Here is a 25,933-nt window from a genome sequence, read left to right as displayed (position 1 = left end):
GGGTCGGTGTGGACTTGTTGGGCCGAAGGGCCTGTTTCCACACTGTAAGTAATCTAATCTAATCTAATCTAAACTTCTCTGGCAGCTTGTTCCATAAACACACCACCTTCTGCATGAGAAAGATGCTCCTTGGGAATATCACCAATGATCTATTCTGGTCCATCCACTTTGATGCTACAGTCAAGAAACCACACCATTGCCTCTACTTCCTCAGAAGCCAAAAGAAATTCACCACGTCTACAAGGAGTCTTACCAATTTTTATATATACACCATAGAAAACATTCTATCAGGATGCATCACAGTGTGATAAGGTAACTATTCTGCCCAAGACCACAAGGATAGACCAGATCTAAAAGTTAAAGGTCTAAATTGGAGAAAGGCCAACTATTAGGGGGTCTATAATACAATCCCAATAAGATGATCATCCCTTTCTTATTTCTCAGTTCCACCCAATTAACTTCCCTGGATACATTTCCAGGAATATCCTCCCTCAGCACAGCTGTAATGCTATCCCTTATCAAAAATGCCACTCCCCCTCCCCTCTTGCCTCCCTTTCTATCCTTCCTGTAGCATTTGTATCCTGGAACATTAAGCTGCCAGTCCTGCCCATCCCTGAGCCATGCTTCTGTAATTGCTATGATATTCCAGTCCCATGTTCCCAACCATGCCCTGAGTTCATCTGCCTTCCCTGTTAGGCCCCTTGCATTGAAATACATGCAGTTTAATTTATTAGTCCTACCTTGTCCTGCCTGCCCTGACTGTTTGACTCATTTCTGTACTCAACTGTACCCGTCTCAGATTGATCTCTTTACTCACTATCTCCCTGGGTCCCACCGCCCCACCTTACTAGTTTAAATCCTCCCGAGCAGCTCTAGTAAATCTCCCTACCAGTATATTAGTCCCCTTCCAATTCAGGTGCAATCCGTCACTTCTACCCCAAAAGAGATTCCAATGATCCAAAATGTGAATCTTTCTCCCATACACCAGCTCCTCAGCCATGCATTCATATGCTCTATCCTCCTATTCCTGCCCTCACCAGCTCATAGCAGCCAGAGTAATCCAGATATTACTACTCTGGAGGACCTCCTTTTTAAATTCCTGCCTAACTCTCCCTTCAGAATCTCAACCTTTTCCCTTCCTATATCGTTGGTTCCAATGTGGACAATGACCTCTTGCTGGCCCCACTCTCCCGTGAGAACATTTTGCACCCTCTCTGAGACATTCTTGATCCTGGCACCAAAGAATCAACACACCATTCTGCTTTTTCGCTGTTGGCCACAGAAACGTCTGTCTGTACCTCAAACATAATTGATCGCTTGGAACCCGACGTACCCCTCGTTGCATTAGAGCTAGTCTCAATACCAGAAACTTGGCTGTTTGTGCTGTTCCCCTGAGAATCCATCACCCTATACATTTTCCAAAACAGCATACCTGTTTGAAATGGGTATATCCACAAAAGACTCCTGCACTAGCTGCCTACTCTCTTACCTTTCCGGGAGTTAACCCATCTATGTGACTGTATCTGAGACTTTTCCCATTTCCTATAACTGCCATCCATCACATATTGTTGCTGTTGCAAATTCCTCATTGCTTCTGTCTCTCTAACTGGTCCATTCGATCTAATAAGATTCGCAGCCAGCAGCATTGATGGCAGATATAATCTGCAGTAACCCTTAAACTCTCTTTAAGCTCCCACATCTGACAAGAAGCACATTTCAGTCTATTAAAGGCCACCTCACGGAATACAGTGAGAACGAACCAATTGGATATAGAACTGGCTCAAAGGCAGAAAACAGAGGGTTGTGGTGGAGGGTTGTTTTTCAGACTAGAGGCCTGTGACCAGTGGAGTGCCACAAGGATCGGTGCTAGGTCCTCTACTTTTTGTCATTTACATAAATGATTTGGATGCGAGCATAAGAGGTACAATTAGAAAGTTTGCAGATGACACCAAAATTGGAGGTGTAGTGGACAGCGAAGAGGGTTACCTCAGATTACAACAGGATCTTGATCAGATAGGCCAATGGGCTGAGAAGTGGCAGATGGAGTTTAATTTAGATAAATGCGAGGTGCTACATTTTGGGAAAGCAAATCTTAGCAGGACTTATACACTTAGTGATCAGGTCCGAGGGAGTATTGCTGAACAAAGAGACCTTAGAGTGCAGGTTCATAGTTCCTTAAACATGGAGTCACAAGTAGAGAGGATAGTGAAGGCAGCGTTTGGTATGCTTTCCTTTATAGGTCAGAGTATTGAGTACAGGAGTTGGGAGGTCATGTTGCGGCTGTACAGGACATTGGTTAGGCCACTGTTGAAATATTGTGTGCAATTCTGATTTCCTTCCTATCGGAAAGATGTTGTGAAACTTGAAAGGATTCAGAAACGATTTACAAGGACGTTGCCAGGATTGCAGGATTTGAGCTATAGGGAGAGGCTGAACAGGCTGGGACTGTTTTCCCTGGAGCGTCAGAGACTGAGGGGTGACATTACACTGGTTTACAAAATTATGAGGGGTATGGATAGGATAAATAGGCAAAGTCTTTTCCCTGGGGGCGGGGAGTCCAGAACTAGAGGGCATAGGTTTAGGGTGAGAGGGGAAAGATATAAAAGAGACCTAAGGGGCAACCTTTCACACAGAGGGTGACACGTTTATGGAATGAGTTGTCAGAGGAAGTGGTGGAGGCTGGTACAACTGCAACATTTAAGAGGCACTTGGATATGAATAGGAAGTGTTCGGAGGGATATGGGCCGGGTGCTGGCTGATGGGACTAGATTGGGTTGGGATATCTGGTCGGCATGGATGGAATGGACCGAAGGGTCTATTTCCATGCTGTACATCTCTATGACTCTCTGATTGTTTGTTCTAAATATGCAAAGAATGTACAGGACCGAACTGCTTCAGTGATTGTGTATGTACATAAAGAACATTTTATGAATAAACTTTATTTTTGCAAAAAAGAAAACCTGAAAGATGCAAAAACAGAAATCGCTGGAGAGGCTCAGCAGGTCGGGCAGCATCTGTGGACAGAGAAAGAAGAGTTAACATTTTGAGCATCTCAGCTTAGAGGGTACCACTTGTGCTGGCTTTCTCCAGCGATTTCTGTTTTTGTGTGTTTCACATTTCCAGCATCCACAGTTGTTTGTTTTATTACTGTTTAACAGTCTCTCTAATTCTCCACTGGAGCTCCCCCCCACCAAACTTCAGCTGGGACACATGCACCAAACAATCCCACCACCCTGTGACTGACCACTTCAACTCACCCTCCCACTCCTCCAACCACATGCAAGTCCGGGACATCCTGCAACCACCAAATGCTAGCCACCCGACACCGGGAGGAAAAATGCCTCATCGTCCACCTTGGGACCCTTCAACCACATGGAATCAATACCCATTTCACCAGTTTCCTCATTCCTCGTCTCCCACCTCCCTATCCCAGATCCATCCCTCCAACTCAGCACCGCCCTCTTGAACTGTCCTACCTGTCCATCTTCCTTCCCACCTATTGGTTCCACCCTCCGCTCCGATTAATCGCCTTCAATCCCCCCACCTTCATCCACCTATGACCTTCTCAGCCATCTTCCCCCAGCCCCACCCTCCTGTTTACCTTTCAGACCCTCTTGCCACCCCACCCACCCCCCTTTCCTGATGAAGGGCTGATGCCCGAAACGTCGATTCTCCTTCTCCTCAGATGCTGCCTGACCTGCTGCGTTTCTCCACAACGACACTTTGCGAGCCTTCCGCAGCTGTTTCATTGTCGGCTACCACGACCCGGCTCTACCTCTGCGCATGTGCCTCGGTCTCCCTCCCTCCCCCCCGTCTCCTGCCATAGCAGCGGCACCGCGCTTCCTCCCCCTGACCTTTTGGGGGTGGGTGGGTTCTGTACGGTTGCCATAGTAGCGGCTCTAGGGGGGGGGGGGGGGGTGTGTGATTGTTGCCACAGCAGCGGCGCCGCACTTCCGCTCTCTGGGCGGTTGAGGGTGGGTTGTTGCCATAGCAGCGGCGCCGCACTTCCGCTCTCTGGGCGGTTGAGGGTTGATTGTTGCCATAGCAGCGGCGCCGCTCACCTTCTTCCCCCCTCCCCCCCCCTTTCAGCCGCCATTTTGCCCGCCGTCCCGGTAACCATGGCGATCACTCCGGGCCAGGTCTTTGCTTCGCTGCTGTCGGACGCAGAGAACGGCAAACGCTGCTGGCCCGAGCGCCGCGGCTCCAAGTCTCCCGTGCCTCCCCCTTCGGCGGAGCGGGAGGTGCAGGTCAGCGCCACGGCCGAGGTGTCGGCGCCTCCGAACCGGGCCCGAATCTGCATGCTGGTGGCCAGCCGGAAGGAGGCGGCGGCGGCGGCCAAGAGCAGCGTCACTCGGCGGCTCGAATACATCGTGCAGAGCGTCCGGGCACACGGCGTGAGGGTAAGGTGGGGGAGGAGTGGCAGTGTCTGTCAACACCCGCCAGGCGGGAACGGAGCCGCCTGCTCGCAGCCTTCCCCCAGCCCCCCATACAAGCCAAGACCAGAAGGTGCTGGAAAAGCTCAGCAAGTCTGTGCAGAGAAATCAAGAGTAAGCGTTTCGGGTCCGGTGTTTTCAGTTGGGAGGAAGGGTCACTGGACCCCAAACGTTAATTCTGCTTTCTCTCCTCAGATGCTGCCAAACCAGCTGAGCCTTTCCAGCAATTTTTTTTTTTTTGCTTTTGATTTACAGCATCCGCAGTTGTTTTCGGTTTTTACCCGATACCACGGGCAGAGCTTGGCGCGCCACAGGCTAGAATACTCTCAAAGGGATTTTTAAAATGTGTATTTTCTTTTCTCTCCTCTTTGATTAATTCTCGCGTCTGGAAGAGGAGCTCAGATTCACATTCCAGAGTTCGTGCTGCAATTGGGGGGTGGCGGGTTCTGGCCTCATTGTATTAGAAAGATTGGTAGCAGACTCTGGGCTGAATGGCCACCTCCTGAGCTGCATTATTCCACGATTCATCTTTGTTACAGGCTGTGTTGTTCATAGTGACTTCGTTAAGTCTGACACAGTGAACATCTAACTCTTGAAAATGCAGTCAACTTGCATCAAGGATACATCACTGTCACTTTTGGTAATGATAGATGTCACAAGTGATGTGGTGCAGCTGTAGTATTAGTGTTTGACAGTCGCTGGAAAATCCTATCCAATATCTCATATTAGAAGGAATTGATTGCATCCAACAGACTAATAAAAGTAATGTTTTGTATTGACTTTTTATCCAGTGACCTCATTGTAATCTTTTCAGAAACTGGCATGAATGCCATTTGCCTATTCTGACCAGGTAACCAGTGGCAACATTCTCTGTAGTGTCCTTACCCCTGGACCAGGTGCCCAGGTTCAAGTCCTACTTGCTCCAGAAGTGTATGAAAGTATGGAATTGGTGAGAGTGAAAGGAATAGCTTCTGAGCCACAACAGTATGGTTTGAAGAGCTGATTATAAACATGGTTTAGATAGATGGTTTTTAAAAAGGTTTTCTGATTTGGACAGGGAAATGTTGAGGCTTGGAAACCTAGGGTAAGATTCCAAAGAAATGAAAATGAGTTGCTGGAAACGCGCAGCAGGTCAGGCAGCATCCAAGGAGCAGGAGAATCTCCTGAAGGGCTCATGCCCGAAACGTAGATTCTCCTGCTCCTTGGATGCTGCCTGACCTGCTGCGCTTTTCCAGTAACACATTTTCAGCTCTGATCTCCAGCATCTGCAGTCCTCACTTTCTCCTATAAGATTCCAAAGATGCAATTACTTTAGATGAAAACAGTCCCATTAATGGTGGAGTTTGAATCCAGAGGGAGAAGACTGAGCGTAGGAGGACTCAAATGATTAATAGGTTCCAGTAGAAGACTTGAAGTGTTGTGAAGGAATTTTATGATGAATATTTTGAATCCTTTCTTTCAGGAGAGCCCATATGTAACTAAGAATAGAATAGTGAAATAATGAATCATTTATTGTGGATAAGATTTTGACGGTTGAATTTTGGACAAATTAGTGTCTACGGAGGGTAGAGACGTTAAGAGTATCAAAGAAATTTAGTTTTGAAGTACACAGAAATAGTGGAAAGGAAAACATTGTGGAAGAATGTGGTGCTCACATCGCCTCGTAATCTGTCAAAATATGAGGGACAGAACTCCCAAATTCCATTGTTTAAAGAAAATAATATTAATTTATTTTTTAACTCTAAAAGTGAACATTAAATAACAACTATTCACAACTCTAAGGCCTCCTTTCTCTTAACTCCTTATTACCTCCCTCCAATTCTATGACAATATGCTGTTCCAATAAGATGCTTATTAAAATTAAATCAACTTAATTTCAAAACCACACGGCCACTGTCAACTTCGGTGTCTTTCTTCTTTCGGCTGAAGATCTCCTTACTGCAAATGTGTTTCATATGAAAAGGTACTGTTGATAGAGAATGTTTCCTAATTTCTTGGGTTTCTCTCAATGGCAGTTGCTTCATTTGCAATTTTCAGAATGTTTGCATTTTCAAGTCCCCAACATTGAATTGTCTCATTGGTTCGATGATGGCAAAACGATAAATTCAAACTCGATTGGGTTTTAGTATTCTGGGGCATAATTTAAACTGGTTAAATTTGAATTGTTGTCAAAAAAGGAATCAAAACTCAGGTATCCATTTCACAGCCAAATGTTACACAGTTTAAATTTTCCAGTACACTCTGAAACTGCCATCTAGTCATATACTCAGGTGCTTGTAATCTCTCAGTTCAGAACAGCATTCACTCTCTTTTAAAGGTACAGTACACGTCTTCAAATTTATAACAATTCACAGCCTGTTCCACACAAACTGTGATTTTTTTTGTGTTGTGATGCATTGACACAGCATCCCATTCAAAACTCAAGTGATCAAGAGAATGGTGAAAAAACTAGGCCAGTTTGGAGAACATAAGACACATCTGTAGCATTTCTATCCAAAAAAAAAGCTCTGCCAATGGGTGTGAAGTAGGTAAGAAGTCACGATAATACAGAATTTGAAGTAAACAATCATACTGATTGATAAGAAGTGAAATTTGAATTTTGTTTCTGAGTTAAAGCTTAGAAATCAAGGCTCTGGAATTGTCGCATAAGGTCTATCAAGTGAAGCAAAGTTTATTACACTTCTGTACACAATAAATTAGATTAGATTACTTACAGTGTGGAAACAGGCCCTTCGGCCCAACAAGTCCACACCGACCCGCCGAAGCGTAACCCACCCATTCCCGTACATTTATCCCTTTACCTAACACTACAGGCAATTTAGCATGGCCAATTCACCTGACCTGCACATCTTTGGACTGTGGGAGGAAACCGGAGCACCCGGAGGAAACCCACGCAGACACGGGGAGAATGTGCAAACTCCACACAGTCAGTCGCCTGAGTCGGCAATTGAACCCGGGTCTCGGGCGCTGTGAGGCAGCAGTGCTAACCACTGTGCCACCGTGCTGCCCACTAAAATTGAGTTGACAATTTTGACTACTTTACAGCAATACCAAATGGGAACTCTGACGACACAAAAGTAGATGTGTGATTGCAGGGAAATGGTAGAGAATACATCTGTGTTGTCAGCACATAATAAATTGATCCTGTGTTAGTGGAAAATGTCCCTGAGGACGTAACATGTTAACGAGAGGCCAAAGATAAATTGATTATTACAAGACACCATAACAGAGTATTGTTTTTTTTTAAAGGAAATGCTGGAGCTGACTTCACAGAGGCAATAAGCATCTGATTTCATTACCATGCAGCATGTTCACTTGTGCTCTACAGCCTTATAGATTAACCTTTTCATGAAGGCTTTCTGTGGCTAAAAGAAAATCAATAGTGAATGCTTACCGCACTCCTTTAGCTAATTAAAGCAATCCAAAGTAAACTTTAAGTATGTAAAGTGCTTGTTTATTTTGAAACTGGACTTGTTCTCCAATGGGAAATAACCTCGGATGCTGTTACTGAGCTATATGAACCATGGTGGTGGCAGCCTGAAACCCTCTTAGTGCTGAATTAGCTTTTCTCAACTTGATTAGCAGTAGAATACTGTAGTAGGAAAATCAACTGTAAAAACAAAATATTGACATCCTTACCCCTCCCAACCTCCCCCCCACCAAAAAGAATCCTCCGTTGTCAATATCCTGGGGATTAATGTTGACCAAAAACAAAATTAGACCACCCATAGAAATACTGAGGCTACAAGTGCAGGTCAGATGCAAGGAATTATGCAGTGAGCAATTCGCCTGCTGTATTCAACACCTGTCCAGCTTCTATAAGGCACACTCAGGGGTGTAATGGAACATGCTATGCTTGACTTGATGTTAGTTGCTCCAAAAACGCTCAAGAAGTTTGACACCATCCAGGTCAAAGCAGCCTATCTGACTGGCATCCCATCCACTACCTCAGCATTCACTCCCTTCACCTCCAATGCACAATGGTAATAATGTGTACCACCTACAAAATGCACTGTGAAAGGGTCCTTTCACAACATGTTCCAAACACATTACATCTATTACCTAAAAGGACATGGCAGCAAGTACATGGAAACATCACAATATTCAAGTTCCCTTCCAAATCTCCCATCGTCCTGACTGGTATTTACTGCTGTTCAATTATTATTGCTGGATTAAAATCCTGGAACTCCCTTCCTAATAGCACAGTGGATGTTCCCACACCCCAGGGACTTTAAGAAGGCAGCTTACGACCATCTTTTCTGTTTCATTTAGAGACAGGGAATAAACACAGATCTAGTCAATAGCTCCCACATCTAGTAAATGATTAAACAAAATCTATCTCCTGATTTCTTTTGCCTCCTATCTTTGCTTCCTCAAATCCAATAAATAGAGATTTGAATAGAATGAAGAGAATTATAGAAGTACTGAGCCTCGAAATGGGCATTTTGCTTCAATAGATCAATGTTATGTAGGTGCTGCATATGAGCTTCCTCCAACCCTTCTCCTTCAGACCTGATAAACATATCCTATCCCTCTCATTTTTTTGGTTTTCTGTTCTCCTTCAATGTTTCTGCTTTTTATTTCCCTACGACAGTGAGTTTCATGTTCTAACTACTCTGAATAAAAGGGTTTCTCCTGAATTCCATTTTGGATTTATTAATAACGGCATAATTATTAAATTAGTAACTTGAATTTATGGTTTCAATTTCCCATGCAAGTGCTACCATCATCACCATTTCAACTCTATATAACCTTTTCATAATCTTAGTCTGTTTGCTGGAGAAGAATTAGATTTCATTTGAGGTTGCTTGTGCTGATGGTCACTTCCTATAACTAAATCTTTTATCAAGTACTAAGTTTTCTTGTAACCCATTTACCTCCACTGAATGGAAAAATGATCAAATTGTTTGTTTTAGATTACAGTTAGAAAGAAAACAGGAGCAGTAATAGGCCACATAGGAAAGTGAAGTTGGTGTTTGGTATGCTTGCCTTTATTGGTCAGTGCCTTGAGTATAGGAGTTGGGAAGCTGTACAGAACATTGGTTAGGGCACTATTGGAATTTTTACTGTGTGCAATTCTGGTCTCCCTGCTACAGGAAGGATGTTGTGAAACTTGAAAGGTTTCTGAAAAGATTTACAAGGATGTTGTCAGGATTGACAGGTTTGAGCTATAGGGAGATGCTGAATAGACTGGGGCTATTTTTCCTGGAGCATCAGAGGCTGAGGGGTGACCTTATAGAGGGTTATAAAATCATGAGGGGAATGGATAAGGTACATAGACAAGATCTTTCCCCAGGGTGGGGGAGTCCAAAACCAGAGGGCATAGGTTTAAGGTGAGAGGGGAAAGATTTTAAAAAGGACCTAAGGGGCAACGTTTTAATTCAGAGGGTGGTGTGTGTATGGAATGAGCTGCCAGAGGAAGTGGTGGAGGCTGGTACAATTACAACATTTAAAAGGCATCTTGGAGATTGAGGACTGCAGATGCTGGAAGGTCAGAGTCGATAAAATGTGGAGCTGGAAAAAGCACATCAGATCAAGCAGCATTAGAGGAGCAGGAGAGTCGATGTTTCAGGACTGATGAAGGGTCCTGCCTGAAACATCGACTCGCCTGCTCCTCTGATGCTGCTTGGTCTGATGTGCTTTTTCCAGCTTCACGTTTTATCAACTTTAAAAGGCATCTGGAATGGTAAACAAATAGGAAGGGATTCGAGGGATATGGGCCAAATTCTGGAAAATAGGACTAGATTTACTTAGGATATCTGGTCAGCATGGACATGTTGGACCGAAGGATCTATTTCCGTGCTGTATATCTCAATGACTCTAAGAAGTCTCAACCTATTCTTTTTTCCCTGCTTAGTGTAACTTCTCAGTTCTGGGAGTATTCTATAACTCTAATTTCCAGTGCCCAATCTTTTAATAATATGGAGCCCAGAACTGTTCCAAGGTTTACGTATAATCTAACCATGCTTCTGTACAAATTTAAGAAACTTCTCTGCTTTTCAATTTTATCCATCTCGAAATGAATTCCATGCTTTGATTCCATTATTCTTGTCATATTAATCTCTGGTGGGACTTCTATTGATTTATGTGTCTGACCCCCAGATCTCCCGATTCTTCTGTTGCTCTATTCTTGTTAGGTGTTTATCCAAAAGCAAAATACTGGAAATCTGAAATAAAAACACAAAATTCTGGCAGCAGTTGTGGAAAGAGAAGTTAAAGGTAGCGATTTTTGAAAAGATTTGTAGCTCAAGTTAATGATATGGATGTAAGTTAGCTCGCTGAGCTGGAAGGTTTGTTTTCAGACATTTCCTCACCATACTAGGTAACATCAGGTGAGAATCTCTGGTGAAGCGCTGGTGGTATGTCCCACCTCTATTTGTAGGTCTTGATTTCTTAAGATGTGTGATGCCATTTACGGTTCTATTTTATCAAGGGAAGGTAGATGGGGTCTAAATGTGTTTATTGATGGAGTTCCGGTTAGAATGCCAGACCTCTATGAATTCTCGTCTGTGTCTTTGTTTTGCTTGTCCTAGGATGTGTACGTTGTTCAAAGTGCTGTCCTCCTTTGTATGTATGGAATTTCAGATTGATGACTTTTCGGAAGAACTTAGCTATCCATCCATCACTGGCAATCTTACTATTCTGTGTCAAAGTTACTCCTGGGTTCAGGGTCACAGTATATCAAACATAACTGACTATCACTTTCAAATGTTTTTAAAAACTCTTTCCCTCGATCCTTTTATTAAGTGTGTGGAGCTCTTCGACATGGTCTTCATGATCTGAGACCATCTGTTAACTGCTTTTGATGGTACTCTCTTACCTCCTTGCCCCATCCCACCAAGTTATTTGGGTGGAACTAAGAAATAAGAAAGGGATGATCACTTTATTGGGATTGTATTATAGACCCCCTAATAGTCAGTGGGAAATTGAGAACCAAATTTGTAAGGAGATTTCAGTTATCTATAAAGAATAATAGAGTGGTTATGGTAGGGGATTTTAACGTTTCATACATAAACTGGGACTGCTGTAGTGTTAAGGGTTTAGATGGAGAGGAATTTGTTAACTGTGCACAAGAAAATTTTCTGATTCAGTATGTGGATGTACCTACTAGAGATGGTGCAAAACTTGACCTACTCTTGGGAAATAAGGCAGGGCAGATGACTGAGGTGTCAGTGGAGGAGACTTTAGAGCCAGCGACCATAATTCTATTAGTTTTAAAATAGTAATGGAAAAGGATAGACCAGAGCTTTCAAAAGCTGATTGGGGCAGATATTTGCAGGTAAAGGGACAGCTGGAAAATGGGAATGCCTCAGAAATGAGATAATGAGAGTCCAGAGAATGTATATTCCTGTTAGGATGAAAGGAAAGGCTGGTAGGTGTAGGGAAAGCTGGATGACTGCAGAAATTGAGGTTTGGTTAAAAAGAAGAAAGCATATGTCGGGTATAGACAGGCAAGATCAAGTGAATCCTTAGAGTATAAAGGCAGTGGGAATATACTTAAGAGGAAAATCAGGAGGGTAAAAAGGGGATTATGAGATAGCTTTGGCAAACAGAATTAAGGAGAATCCAAAGAGTTTTTACAAATACATTAAGGACAAATTGCTCAGTGGTTAGCACTGCTGCCTTGCAGCACCAGGGACCCAGGTTCGCCTCCAGCCTTGGGCGTTTGTCCGTGTGGAGTTTGCACTTTCTCCCGTGTCTGTGTGGGTTCCCGCCCACAATCCGAAGATGTGCAGGTTAGATGAATTGGCCATGCTAAATTGCCCATAGTGTTCAAGGATGGGTAGGTTAGGTGCATTTGTCAGGGGTAAATATAGAGCAGTAGGGTCTGGGTGGGTTCCTCTTCAAAAGGTCAGTGTAGATTTGTTGGGCTGAAGGGCCTGTTTCCACACTGTTAAAAAAAAAAATGGGTAACTAGGGAGAGAATAGGGCCCCTCAAAGATCAGCAAGGCAGCCTATGTGTGGAGGTACAGGAAATGGGGAAGATACTAAACAAGTATTTTGCATCAGTGTTTACTGTGAAGAAGAACATGGAACATATAGAATGTGAGGAAATAGATGGTGAAATCTTGAAAAATGTCCACATTACAGAGGAGGAGATGCTGGATGTTCTGAAATGCATAAAGTGAATAAGTCTCCAGGACCTGATCAGGTGTACCCTAGAACTCTGTGGGAAGCTAGGTAAGTGATTGTTTAGTCCCTTTCTGAGATATTTGTATCATCAGTAGTGACAAGTGAGGAGCTGGAAGGACTAGAGGTTGGCTAACGTGGTTCCACCATTTAAGGAAGGTGCTAAGGAAAAGCCAAGGAACTATAGACCGGTGAACCTGACATCGGTGGTGGGCAAGTCGTGGGAGGGAATCCTGAGGGACAAGACTTACTTGTACAGGTACAAGATCCTTTATCCGGACATCCAAAAAGCTCTGAAATCTGAAGGTTTTTTCTCATTAACAAGGTTGTTTGGCGAGCAAACAGTTAACCCAAGTCGACACCCTCTCGATGTGTCACTCAAATGCGACATGGTGGGGGGTGCGTGGCCAAGTATCGACAGGCCTGGGGTTTCTCTATGAACGCCCCCAAGTCGACACCCACTTGATGTGGGTCACTCGGGTGTGACATGGGGGAGCGGGCGTGGCCAAGCATGTTCTTAGTTAGAAGTCTGCTTCTCTGGTAAGATTTTTAAAAACTTCACCATTAAACTGTCACATTCTATAAACCGAAAAATTCCGAATTGCGGGAAACAGCTGGTCGCGAGCATTTCTAATAAAGGAGCTTGTAACTGTATTTGGAAAGGCAAGGAATGATTAGGGATAGTCATAATGTCTTTGTGCGTGGGAAATCATGTCTCACGAACTTGATTGAGTTTTTTGAGGAAGTGACAAAGAGGATTGATGAGGGCAGAGCGGTAGATGTGATCTATATGGACCTCAGTAAGGTGATCAACAAGGTTCCTCATGGGAGACTGATTAGCAAGATTAGATCTCATGGAATACAGGAAGAACTAGCTATTTGGATACAGAACTGGCTGGAAGGTAGATGACAGAGGGTAGTGGTGGAGGGTGCTTTTCAGATTGGAGGCCTGTGGCCAGTAGTGTGCCACAAGGATCGGTGCTGGGTCCACTGCTTTTCATCATTTTATATAAATGATTTGGATGTGAACATAGGAGGTATAGTTAGTAAGTTTGCAGATGATACCAAAATTGGAGGTGTAGTGGACAGCAAAGAAGGTTACCTCAGTGTACGACAGGATCTTGATCAGATGGGCCAATGGACTGAGGAGTGCCAGATGGAGTTTAATTTAGATAAATGCGAGGTGCTGCATTTTGGACAGGCAAATCTTAGCAGGACTTGTACTCTTAATGGTCAGGTCCTGGGGAGTGTTGCTGAACAAAGAAACCTTGGAGTGCAGATTCATTGTTCCTTGAAAGTGGAGTCGCAAGTAGATAGGATAGTAAAGAAGACATTTGGTATGCTTTCTTTTATTGGTCAGAGCATTGGTTATATGAGTTAAGAGGTCATGTTGCGGCTCTATAGTACATTGGTTAGGCCACTTTTGGAATATTGCAACATTTAAAGGCACCTGGATGGGTATATGAGTAGGAAGGGTTTAGAGGGATACAGGCCAATTCTGGCAATGGGACTGGATTTAGGTTAGGATATCTGGTTGGCATGGATGAGTTTAGACTGAAAGGTCTGTTTCCGTGCTGTACATCTCTATGACTCTATGTAAAACGTCTTCAGGTTCAGCCCCACTAGACCACTAGTATTAAAAAAAAACACGCTGCAGTATTATCCTTAAGGGAAGGATTGCACACGTGTAGTATCCCATAGTTGGGAAAAGGACACATCTGGAAAGACCTTGAATCCATATTTATCCATAAGGGGTTCACGTCACAGTTCAATTTCACTTAACAGGAATCAGGATTTTTTGGAAGAATACATTCTCTTCATTGTGGGTTGAAACAAAGTATTGTCCCTGTCTGTTGGAGCAATTATTTTGTTCAAAGTGTTATAATGCAATATTGGACATTTCATTGAATATTTTGTGTTCAAATCATCTGTTAATGTTCCAGGAGGACGGTATTATAGTGACTAAGGATTTTCGGCGAATTGAAAATGCCTATCAGATGGAAGCGGAGGTAGTATTCAGTTTCAGTTAAAACTTTTAATAAATGTGCAAAAAAAAGAGCCTTATATATGTTGTATAAACTATGTTCTTCGCATTAACCTATTACATTTGATTATAATGAATGAAAAACTTGAATCTATTAATTTTTGGTTTTATAAAGGAACAGATAATTTGTAAAATATAATTTAATCCAATCACAAATGTAATATTGGAAATGTACTAATATAGATAGGAATGTAAGCTGTGAAGGAAGGACATGTATTAAAAGAGGTGCAGATTGGCTAAGTAAATGGGCAACAAGGTGACAAATGGAATATGATTATTATAACTTATTTAGTTTAGCTCTAAGAATATACAAGCAGAATATATTTTGAAAAGACATGAAAGGTATCATTGTTTTTGTTAAGAGGGATGAGGGTGTACTGATGCAAGGATCTCAGAACATTTAGCATACAACGACAGCAAGCAGAGGCGGCAATGACATTGAGGTAATGTCACTGGATTAGTAACCCAGAAGCCCACGCTAAAGTTTTGAGGACATATTTTGGGAGTTGAATCACACCATGGCAGATAATAAAACTTGAATTCAGTTGGAACAAAAAGCTAACCCAGTGCCAACCATTTAGTTGTAGATTGTTGGCTGACCAGTTTGGCTTTCAAAGTGTCCTTTAGGGAGAGAATTCTGCCATCTTTTCCTGGTCTGTCTAAACGTGACCCCAGTTCACAGCAAAGTGGTCAACTCTTAATTGTTCTCTGAGCAATTGGAGATGGGCAATAAATACTGGTATAAGCAACAATATCTGTGTTCTGTGAAAGAATAATAAAAAGACAGAATTGGAAAGGTAAAAGGCATGTAAGCCTTTATTGCAAATATACTGGAATAAAAACAAAGAGTCTTTCTCCCATTGTACAGGGCTTTGGTGAGACTGTATACAGTTTTAACCTCCATATTTAAGGGGTGAACATGCAGTTGGTGCAATAAAGATTCACTGGATTAGTTCCTGGAATGAGGAGGTTGTCTTGTGATGAAAAACTGAGTGAATTAAGCATATAGACTCCAGAATTCAAAAATAAGAGAGGAAATGTCATTAAAATATAAGAATTCTGAAATGGCCAACCAGTATAGACTCTGAGATTATTTACCTGGTTGGGAATCTTAACAAACGGCACAGTTTTAGGATTAAGGTCTGATCATTTGGCACTGAAATTTTTCTTCACTCGAAAGTATTCTCAATATTTGAAATTCTCCGCATGCTTGAAAGTGTTTCATTGTTGATCGTGTTTAAATAATAAAAGCTTTTAATTATTGAGAATCAAAGGTTTTGGGGAGCATACAGGAAAGTGGATTTGAGATCAGCACAGTCATATTGAGTGATGGTGGCAGTCTGGATTTACTCTTACTTCTTATATTCTTCTAAGTTTGTTTGAATGCTTAATCTGCATATAATTGTAGAAATTGTAACTTTTATTCTGATCAGCTGATTATTATAATAACTTTATTAAAGTTATGAAGGCTGACTTTGGACAGAGAAAAGCAACAAAAACAACTCCAGACCATCTTGCCAAATGCCTAAGCAGAGCAAGGGAAGGGAGACCTTCTACAAAAATAATTTAATACTGGCCTTCTACCAATGTTGTTGTACTAAGGATGCATAATAGCAAACTAATTGCTTTTCATTAGAACTATGATTGGGAGTATCAGTTCAGCACCTTGACCTTGCACTGCCATTTAATACAATGAAGGCTGATATCATCTCAGCTTCAACTCCACTTTCTGGCCTGCTGCATGGGGAGGCGATGGCCAAGTGTTAGTATCACTAGAGTATTAATGCAGGAAAATCAGCTAGTGTTCCAGGGATTTGGGTTTGAATCCTGCCATAGCACAAATTTGAATTCAATTAAAAAAAGACAAATTTATATATTCAGGAAAAAAATTCTGGAATCAAGAATGTACTGATGACCATGAAACCATTGTCAATTGTTAGGAAAACCGTATGGTTCTCTAATGTTCTTCAGGGAAGGAAATCTGCCATCCTCAGCTGGTTTGGCTGATATGGGACTCCAGACCCACAGCAATGTTATTGACTCTCAATTGCCCCCTGAAGTGGGCCTAGCAAGCCACTAAGTTGTACCAATTACTACAAAGTCTCAAAGAAATGGAACTGGACAGATCACATGGCATCGACACTGGAAAAGACAACAGCAGAAACAGCCCTGTAGACCCTGCAAAATCTAATTCTTAAGCTAGCAATAATACGGGAAGTTTGTATTCTTCAAACTTCCCGTATTATTGGTTGGATGTTATTAGGACTATTTCTATTGCTCACAGTTGTATTTCTGGTTAAATAATTAGTAGCCAGCCTAAGCCCAAAAGTGTCATGTTTGTATGTAATACTGAATATCTTTCACTTCATTACGTTTTATTTAGATAAGCCAGCGATTTTGATACCATTTTGAAATATTTAAAACATACTTTTTTTTGCTTCCCAGGTGTCTGTTATATTCAGTGACTTTGGCAAGATGGAGAATTGCTGTAACTTACTGGTGGAGAAACTAGATAGTTCTGTTGTTGTTGGTTCACCTCAATTCTATCATACAACTGAAGCTGTGGAAAATATCAGGTAGAATGGACTACTTTGTCTTTGTTAGCCAAGGTCAAGATCTTTTTATGCCCTGTTCTAAGATCAGTATTGTAGATTATTTATTGTACTGCTTACTCAATCTCTGAATGATTCATTTTTCTAATATATTAAAAACATACTTTTTAACCCTTTTTAATGCCCATGTAAACTGAAATTCCTTGTACATGGAATAATTTTACAGCTAGTTAAGTCTTAGTTTTAAAACACAAGTTTTGTGATCTTAATTGCAGATTCACTTAATTGCAGCAGATGGCATTGAGCTGGAACCTGCTACCTGCAATGATGGAGAAAATCAGATGGGTACTTGAGGGAAATAAACTTTCAGGGCTGTGGAGATAAGAGTATAGATATTGGACAAACTGTGTCATGCTACAAACCAGGCAACTTGGGCTTAATGAAGTGAATGGCTTGTTTATGTGTGTGTTAATGAGTCTTATGTTTCTGTTACTCAAAATATTTTGCAATACATTGGATTGCTGTAGAAATGTTTCTACCATAGAAGTAAATGTAGAGTGAAATGTAAGGTCTTTAGGTTCAACCACTTGCATCCAAATCCAGGTAGCTTTTTTTTTAGCTAAACTAATAGATCAGCAAGTGGTTTTGGGGAATAGTTCAAAGGAAAACTAAGTTCTCATGCTTGAATATAAAAATCAAGCATTGCCATTAATATCAATTTAGTATTGACTTGAAACTGTTTTCCAGTTGACCACAAATCACCAATACACAGTTTACATTCGATCATATCTACTCAGCCTTGGTCCTCACATGTTCAGAAGAGCTGAATTCCAGAGGTTAAGTCAGAGTGACTGTCCTTGAATTCAAAGCGGCATTTGACTGAGTGTGGCATCAAGGAGCATCAGTAAAATTGAAGCCCCATGACATTGCTGTGGAAGTTTCTTAGGGCATTGTTCTAAGCCCAACCATCTTCACTGTTTCATCAATTACCTACCTCCATTATAAAATCAGAAGTGGAGGTGTTTCATGTGATTGCACAGTAAAGAGTTACAAATGGTGATGAACAGCTACAGAAGAAGGCTGTGCTGCATTTAGCAGGACCGAGACAACATTCAGGCTTGGGCTAATAGGTGGCAAGTAGCAATATGCCACAAAAATGCTGGGTGATGACATCTCAACAGAAGGCAGTAAAATCACTTATCCTAGATGTTTAAGGCATTGCCAATTGCCAGTTCACTTACTATCAATATTATTAGATTACATTACAGTGTGGAAACAGGCCCTTTGGCCCAACAAGTCCACACCGACCTGCCGAAGCGCAACCCACCCATACCCCTACATTTACTCCTTACCTAACACTACGGGCAATTTAGCATGGCCAATTCACCTGACCTGCACATCTTTGGACTGTAGGAGGAAACCAGAGCACCCGGAGGAAACCTACGCAGACACTGGGAGAACGTGCAAACTCCACACAGTCAGTCGCCTGAGGTGGGAATTGAACCTGGGTCTCGGGCGCTGTGAGGCAGCAGTGCTAACCACCGTGCCGCCCATTATGTGGCAGACAGTCACCACTTGACGAGAAATTTTACTGTACCAGTCACACATACACGTGGCTACAATAGCAGGTCACCGAATCACTGAATTGTTACGGTGGAGAAGGAGGCCGTTCTGTCTATCTACTCTGTCCAGCTTGTTCATGATTTTGAAAATCTCCACCATATCTTCTCTCAGTTGCATCTTTCCAAGGAGAACAGTCCCAATTTCTTCAATCAATCCCCCGAACTGAAGTTTCTTGTTCCTGGAATTATTCTTGCAAATCACTTCTACACTGTCTCAACACACTCACGTATTTCCTATAACGTGGCTCCCACAACTGAGATCTAACAAGTACAAGTTCATCATTACCTCCTCATTCTTGGACTGTATGTACCTATTAATAAAGCAACAACACTGTACTTTATTTACTGTTCTCTTTACTTATACTGCCACCTTCAGAGATCTGTGCATATATATACCTAGTTCCCTCCTGCATCCTCTTTCGAATTGTACTCCACACTTTATATTGTCTTTCAATGTTCTTCTGACTAATTTGTGTCACCTCACACTTCTCTGCACTTAACCTCATTTACCACCTATCTGCCTATTCAACCAACCTATCCTTTTGGAGTTTCACACTGTTCACACAGTTTACAATTTTTCCAATTCCGAGGCTGGCAGTCTGTAGGGACTCGCCTCCTATTCCAAAAGCATGACCACCAACTACAAGGCTATTGTTGATTGTTGTATAAGCCTGTGGGTTCACGAATGCGTTTTCAGGAAGAAAATCTGCTGTCCTTACCTGGCTGGCCTGCATGTAACTCTCAACCCACAGCAATGAGATTGACTTGTAACTGCCCTCTGAAATGGCTTATCAAGCTACTTAGTTCAAGGGCAGTTCGGATAGGAAATAAATGCCAACCTTACATAAGCTTAATACCATCCATGGCAAAACCTCCTTGACTGGTAGTCCATTCGTCACCTTAAGCATTCACTCCCTCCAACACAAATGCACCATAAGTACAGTATCATTTGCATTGCAGCAACTTTCAAACCCACAATCTGTGCTGCCTAGAAGTACAAGATCGGCAGGTACATGGGAACACCACCTTCTGCAAGTTCTCATCAAAGCCACACAGCATTCTGACTTGAATTATATCACCATTGCTTTATTGTCCCTGAATCTGACCCCAACAAAGCTGCATTGTGGGTATATTTACACTTCAGGGACACAGCAATTGAAAAAGGAAATTCATTGGCATCTTATCAAAGACAGTTATTGATTCTAGATGTAGGTTTGCTCACTGAGCTGGAAGGTTCATTTTCAGACATTTTGTCACCATAACTAGGTAACATCTTCAGTGAACCACCAAATGAAGCCTGAAAATGAACCTTCCAGCTTAGCGATCAAACCTACATCCAGAACGTCAACCTAAGCTACACATCTTCTCAAAACTTGCTAGTTATTGATTAGCAAATTAATGTAATGTCCACATTGTGAATTTTTAAAAAACTGCTTTCCCTATAGTGTGTGACATTTTCATTAATTTTATTGTAGACAATGAAGATATCTCTTTTGTAATTGAGATAGCTTCAGGTTTAGTACAAACCAGTTAAATCTCTGCGGCCTCTTGTCACCCTAAATAAAGCCATGAAATTTATTGGCACTAAATTCCAAGTGCCTTTTTTTTTAAATCAATTAAACCACATTGCTAGATTCACAAACATCCCTTTGAAATGTATACAAAATATTGACTTGTAAGGTCATAACTAGTATATGGTGGAGGAAGCAAAATAGTCTTCAGACTCAAACAGCAGGAATTATCTTAAGTTTTTGTGGTGGGAAAGGGAGTGCTTTGTATAATTGTGCCAACTATTTTTTGGTGAGATGATGGAGTTGTGCTTGAGGAAAAAATATATTTAAATGTTTAGTTATGCATGCAAAAATGCGGAAACATGAAAAAGTTTATCTTACAAATTGTAATAGCATGTGAAGTTATCAGATAGTTAGAAAATTTATTCAACCAGAAATTTGAACTCCAGAAGTTGATTGATTAATCTGTGGCCAGTTACACTAATTCTTCAGAAAAATGGCCAATCTCCCACCATAATGTCAGTGAAATTTTGGTTGTCCTTCCTATAAAGAAATACAGGGCTTAATTTCCACTGCAAATACTTGATGAATTGGGTAGACTGAGTAACAGAAATTTAGCTCCTTTGCTTCATTTATATTTCTCAGCAAAATCACTGCCCATCTGGGATGAGACAAAAAATCAGCATCAAGTGGTTACTGCTGAAACTTGTGAGAATGGTCCCAATACAAGTGCTCCAGGAAGGGAAGTCCAGGGTAAGAAATGCCCAAACTTTCCTCATCGAGCTGTGTGGAGCATTCACGTTCTTCAGGCCCTGACTAATGTTTCAGACAAGTTTCACACAAAAGAGACTCCGTTTTATCCTACTCCAGCCTTAGGTTACATACTGAGCCTTGATGACATCATAGTGTACCACATGTTTGAAGACAACCCACGTGTGCAGGTCTTCTTACCGTCCAAAATGTAAAATGGCTCATTTTACGATTGCGTAAACCCCTCGCTCCGTTATAATTTCCTTCTTACCTTGCGCTGTAGGGTGGTAGAGGGTATGGAAATAGAAGGGCAGTTAAAATCCGAGGCCTTTGCATCTGCTGCTATGTTTTTTTTAACTAAAAAGTGTAGAGTAAAACAAAATATTATCCAAGTTCCTTTTTATTTTCTATAGACGGCAGGCATGTCTTCGAGCAGTTGCGAATTCTCGACGTAAAGCATTTGAAGTATGCCGACTGCTTGGCCAGACTCTCGGCAGACCTTTGATTGTTCGAGAAGAGGAAATTAAAGAAACTGAAGGGTTAACCTCTGAAGCACAAGCACCAGACAATACAAGACCATTGACTATACAGCAGCAAATTAGCAATGCATCTGTGACTGTTTGTTCAAAAGTCTATGTGACTTTTGAACTTAAATCAAAAGATAATATCAAAAGAAATAATTGACAAAGACCCTTTTGAATTTACAAATTAAAGCTTTTAAATAAGGAAACCAGCTGAATTTTCAGAAAAGACAAAAGAATGTTTCAAATGTGTGCTAATGCAGATTTTGGAAAGCAAACTCAAGATCCGTAATGGTGCTAATTTTTGACATGTTCCTTAGTGTGGATACAATGGATCCATCAGTCTTGTGCAAAACAAAACCTGCAACTTCTTATTCATCTCATCACCAGTAACCAAAATATCATGGAATATCTGTCAACTTGTGGCAAAAAATGTCTAGGAACAAAAAGTTATTGACTTTGTTATTCATTGATGCAGCTATGAGGCATTTGTTATTTTTGTGCAACAGTCAGTATCATCCGATCCTTTTCAGCCATTTCCCTGTCATTTGATTTCTTAATCTTCATTACTATGTTGATACAAAATGAAGAAGGAAACTATTATTGATACAGCATGTCTTTTCATGTTGTTGAGCTTGTTAGTATTACGGATCCAAAGTAATGCAGGATGTAATTTTCTTGGTTAACTGCAGCAGTATTATGCCTGTCAATGAACACAGTAGAACTTGCAAGAGATTGACACAGATATGGTATGCCCTTCCACTCGTTAGCCCTGGGTAAGTGCTACAGGGGAACCAGTGGTCGAATTTATTTTTTAAAATTATTTCTGTCACCTGAGAACCTCCTACGATCAGGCACAGGTGTCCTTTGGAAGGTGGGTTACCTCAACTCATTGGCTGTTTTGGCCTCCAGCTATGTTAAATTCCTCCACAGGAACTTTTGATTTAGGGAGGCCTGCACCCCACTTCCACAATTATCACTAAACGTGTGGGAATGGATGGAAATTCTGCCACTTAAGGGCCAGGTTTGTAATCTTAACATATGATGAGTCTATCATACCCACATCCTTAACTATATCCAAGCCCTTTCAGTGGCATTTCTCAGAATTATAGTAGGAACCTGGCTATATAATTGAGAAAACTTGACTTGTCTTCCCCCAGTTCCCAAAACATTCCTAGGAAAGCACTGCAGTTTCTAACCATTTCTGTAAATATTCAAATTCTAGTGTGTTAAAATGACATGTTTCTTTGATTCAATATTGTGAACCAATACATGTTAGTGACATGACAGAGTATGTTTAGTCAGAATGGGAAAGTTAGAAGATTTCTTAATAAAACAATTTTATTTTGCAAAAAAAAAAGCTTTGACTTAAAAGACATAGACCTTTTACAACCTTGCAAATGTTAATACTTAGTTTAAATAAAAACAGAGACCTCAGCAGGTCTGGCACCATCAGTGGAGAGAGAAACAAAGGTAATATTGAGTCCCCAGTACCTCTTTCTCCCTCCACAGATACTGCTGAGTTTCTTGAGCAGTTTTTTAAAAAAATTCAGATTCCCAGCTTCTGCAGTATTTAGCTATTATTTCATATTTATTTAGTTTCATCTGTTTGTTGTAATCTACCACAGTTGCTCAAGTACCCATTTATTTACACATGGACCCCTGCTTTGCAATTTGCTTCTCCATACTAAGTACTTGGTTATTAAAAACCTGTGACTTGTATACTTCTGTTTGCACAAGCTCACTTACATTGTCTGGATTGCTAACCTTCAAGCATGTATGCAGATCTTGATTGCTAATTGGATAAACCAGCCTTCCCACAATTTGGGGTACAGACACCCAAGCTTCCTTCTGTTCTTATTCTATACGTATTTGTGGATCTTTGTGTTTGGATCAACAGATACTCAGCAAGACTGATTCATTTTCTCATTCTGGAGTCATTAATGTCAGTTGTTGCTACAGGTTAGATAATTAAACTAAAGAATCAGTTTTCAATGGGTTCAAATCCCTGGCACTGCTTTGATGAAGCACGAATTAACCGTGAAACTTTAATTGTAGCAATTTTCCAAGGTCATTTTCCCCATAATGTGTAGCCTATACAGCCTGTGGCAGAGATACTAGAGATATTCAAAAGATCTTTTCCTCCAATTGGTTGAACATTTCTTGTAAAAATGTGCTGCAGGATTTACAATTGATCCACTACTGCCGCTGCATTATGCACAGTAAAACAAGAGAAACACGTTTTGGTCTCCCTAGCACTCGGCACTAATATGGATAAAATATGTAAGATGATTTCACTTGCAAAATACTATAATGCATTTGCTCCCAACTGCAAGTGGCTGTTAGGTGGACCCACATATGTCACTTTTGTCAGTGCATCTCGAAGGATCTCCTGCTGATATTACAACTGGGAGCTTGTGTAATTCAAACTGAAAAATCTAGTCGAGTCTGACATAGGACCTGATCTGTATAATGATGTGTAACACCAGATGGTTGCATTATCAACTGGGCTAATAGTGAGAATTCAGAAAAGCACTTTCTAAAATCCAGTCTTTGCTATTGCTCACAGAGGCAATGATTTATGCATTAATTAACAGTAATTAAAGCAGTTGTTCAAGATGCCCACTTTTTGCTCAGCAAAGCAGACCATTTCCCTTGAGAGGAACAATAACCAGTTCTTTGGCTATAGTTCAATGTCTAAATATCCAGTGAAAGAGCTGATTTTTTTTTTCTGAAGGAATGTGTCTCAATTACATATTCTACACAATGCTTCACACACAGCTGTTTAATTTCCGTAAAAAATTCATGAAAAAGTGAGCTTGAAATTCTGTAACTAAAATAACTAGATAATAAATTATTCCATGGCTGTTTTATAATCTGACTAATTCAACCTTTCCTAGCCTTTCTGTTGTAAAAACCTTTTGCCTGAATGAGAATTCAGTCTTTGTGTTGCGCTAAAATCAGTAATTGATTTTCGATGCTTTTGAAGAGAGCGAGAAGCAAGATCCACCTTAGAGAACAACTGGTTTTATATTTGGATCAAAATGTTTCCAAATTATGAAATGAAACAGCTCTGAATAAAGGTGAGGAAATTATCTTGTAGATATTTGCTATTTATTTAAGTCAATTTTGCAGGCTTAATGGAACTGACAAAATTATTTATTAAATGCACATGCATTATTTTTATTTTGGAATTAATATCTCAGTCCAGTCAATTTGGGATCATTTTAATTCTGGGTCATATGGAAAATATGAAGTAGGTGGGAAGCAGACTGCAGTTATTTGGAAATATGCTATCATTAAACCCAACAACTTCACAAGTTGCTGCATGGCTTGCAATCAAATTTTAAATTATGTACACAGACTGGTGCTTTTATTAATAACTCATATTAAAACAACCTTGTCATACTGCTCCTGCATTCAATAAAATATTATCCTTTATAGCTTTTCTCATAATGGAAGTATTTGTCTCTTCCCGTCACCCCATTATATTTTCTTTATGTATATAAACAAATGTCAGGGCCCATTGGCAAAGAGATTACGTCTAAAGAGTGGTAACTCCTATGTTGGTGAGTCCAATGCAGGATGGTGGGGGCAGCCTGACAGTTCCTCAGGCACCATCTTTCACCACTGGGCCTACCTCACTGATGTTGCCTTAGGGCTTGATCTCCTCCGTGACTCCGCGCCGGGATAACTCGCCTCTGCCAATGTTGTCAGAACGCTTCACAGTAAATAAGTAACGCAATAGGTAAGTAAAAGAAAAACAGAAGGAAAACTAAAAAGAAACAAAATAGAAGAGCGGACGAGCCCCGAGCTCAGGAGCTCTTCTCTGTCGCCATCTTGGTGCTTATTCCTAAGAAGATAATTAATCATTCCAAATCACAGGCTAATGTTATAAGAGCATGTTAAAATCCCACTGGTAGAATTGGATTCAATAAAAAGCTAATATAACCACTGTCCAATGTCCACATTTCATAAAAATAAAATAAAACATAATTTGTTATAGAATGTTTCTTGAATTTTGCAGTACAGAAAGATGCCGTTCAACACAATGTATCTGTACCAACTCAATAAAAATGGCTTAGAGACATTAAATTACCATCATTTAATTTTAATTTTTGAAACCTTTCAAGGACCAAAATGGTTTTAAAACAAACAAAAGCAAAAATTGTTGGAAAAACCCAGCTGGTCTGGCAGCATCTGTGGAGAGAAATCAGAGTTAATGTGTTGGGCCCAGTGACCCTTCTTTGGAACTGATGGTAGCTAGGAAAAGGTTGGTATTTACGCAGAAGATAGGGTGAGAGAGGGGGAGGAATAAACAGTGGGAGGAATAGACCTGAGTTCTTCAAGCAATTTTTGTTTCTGATTTC

At 41.0% G+C, this 25,933-nt stretch overlaps 1 protein-coding gene and 1 long non-coding RNA gene across 2 annotated transcripts; one reads left to right on the top strand and one right to left on the bottom strand.

Moving 5' to 3' along the window:
- Positions 1 to 2,919: 2,919 nt before the first annotated feature.
- LOC148150642 (uncharacterized) lies at positions 2,920 to 3,833 on the bottom strand. Its single transcript, XR_015751943.1, has 2 exons — positions 3,698 to 3,833; positions 2,920 to 3,014 (listed from the first exon to the last, which is right to left on the bottom strand). It is a non-coding gene; the product is annotated as an uncharacterized LOC148150642 (long non-coding RNA).
- A 192-nt stretch (positions 3,834 to 4,025) lies between these two features.
- irak1bp1 (interleukin-1 receptor-associated kinase 1 binding protein 1) lies at positions 4,026 to 23,285 on the top strand. The gene is made up of 4 exons (XM_043686975.2): positions 4,026 to 4,400; positions 14,507 to 14,572; positions 17,053 to 17,183; positions 21,456 to 23,285. The coding sequence occupies exons 1-4, from the start codon at positions 4,119 to 4,121 to the stop codon at positions 21,724 to 21,726; spliced, it is 750 nt and encodes a 249-aa protein (XP_043542910.2). The 5' UTR covers positions 4,026 to 4,118; the 3' UTR covers positions 21,727 to 23,285.
- Positions 23,286 to 25,933: the final 2,648 nt, after the last annotated feature.

Source organism: Chiloscyllium plagiosum, unplaced genomic scaffold (assembly GCF_037043375.1).
Source record: "Chiloscyllium plagiosum isolate Xiang-an unplaced genomic scaffold, Cpla_swu_hap1 HiC_scaffold_3, whole genome shotgun sequence".
Lineage (NCBI taxonomy): Eukaryota > Metazoa > Chordata > Chondrichthyes > Orectolobiformes > Hemiscylliidae > Chiloscyllium > Chiloscyllium plagiosum.
This window is presented reverse-complemented; position numbering and strand designations above follow the sequence as displayed.

Bases quoted from the DNA above. Each gene is read 5' to 3' on its own strand.
- irak1bp1 (XM_043686975.2), top strand. From the start codon at position 4,119: ATGGCGATCACTCCGGGCCAGGTCTTTGCTTCGCTGCTGTCGGACGCA. The intron at 4,401-14,506 runs GTAAGGTGGGGG...TTAATGTTCCAG, and splicing joins TCCGGGCACACGGCGTGAGG to GAGGACGGTATTATAGTGAC. The intron at 17,184-21,455 runs GTAGAATGGACT...TATTTTCTATAG, and splicing joins GAAGCTGTGGAAAATATCAG to ACGGCAGGCATGTCTTCGAG.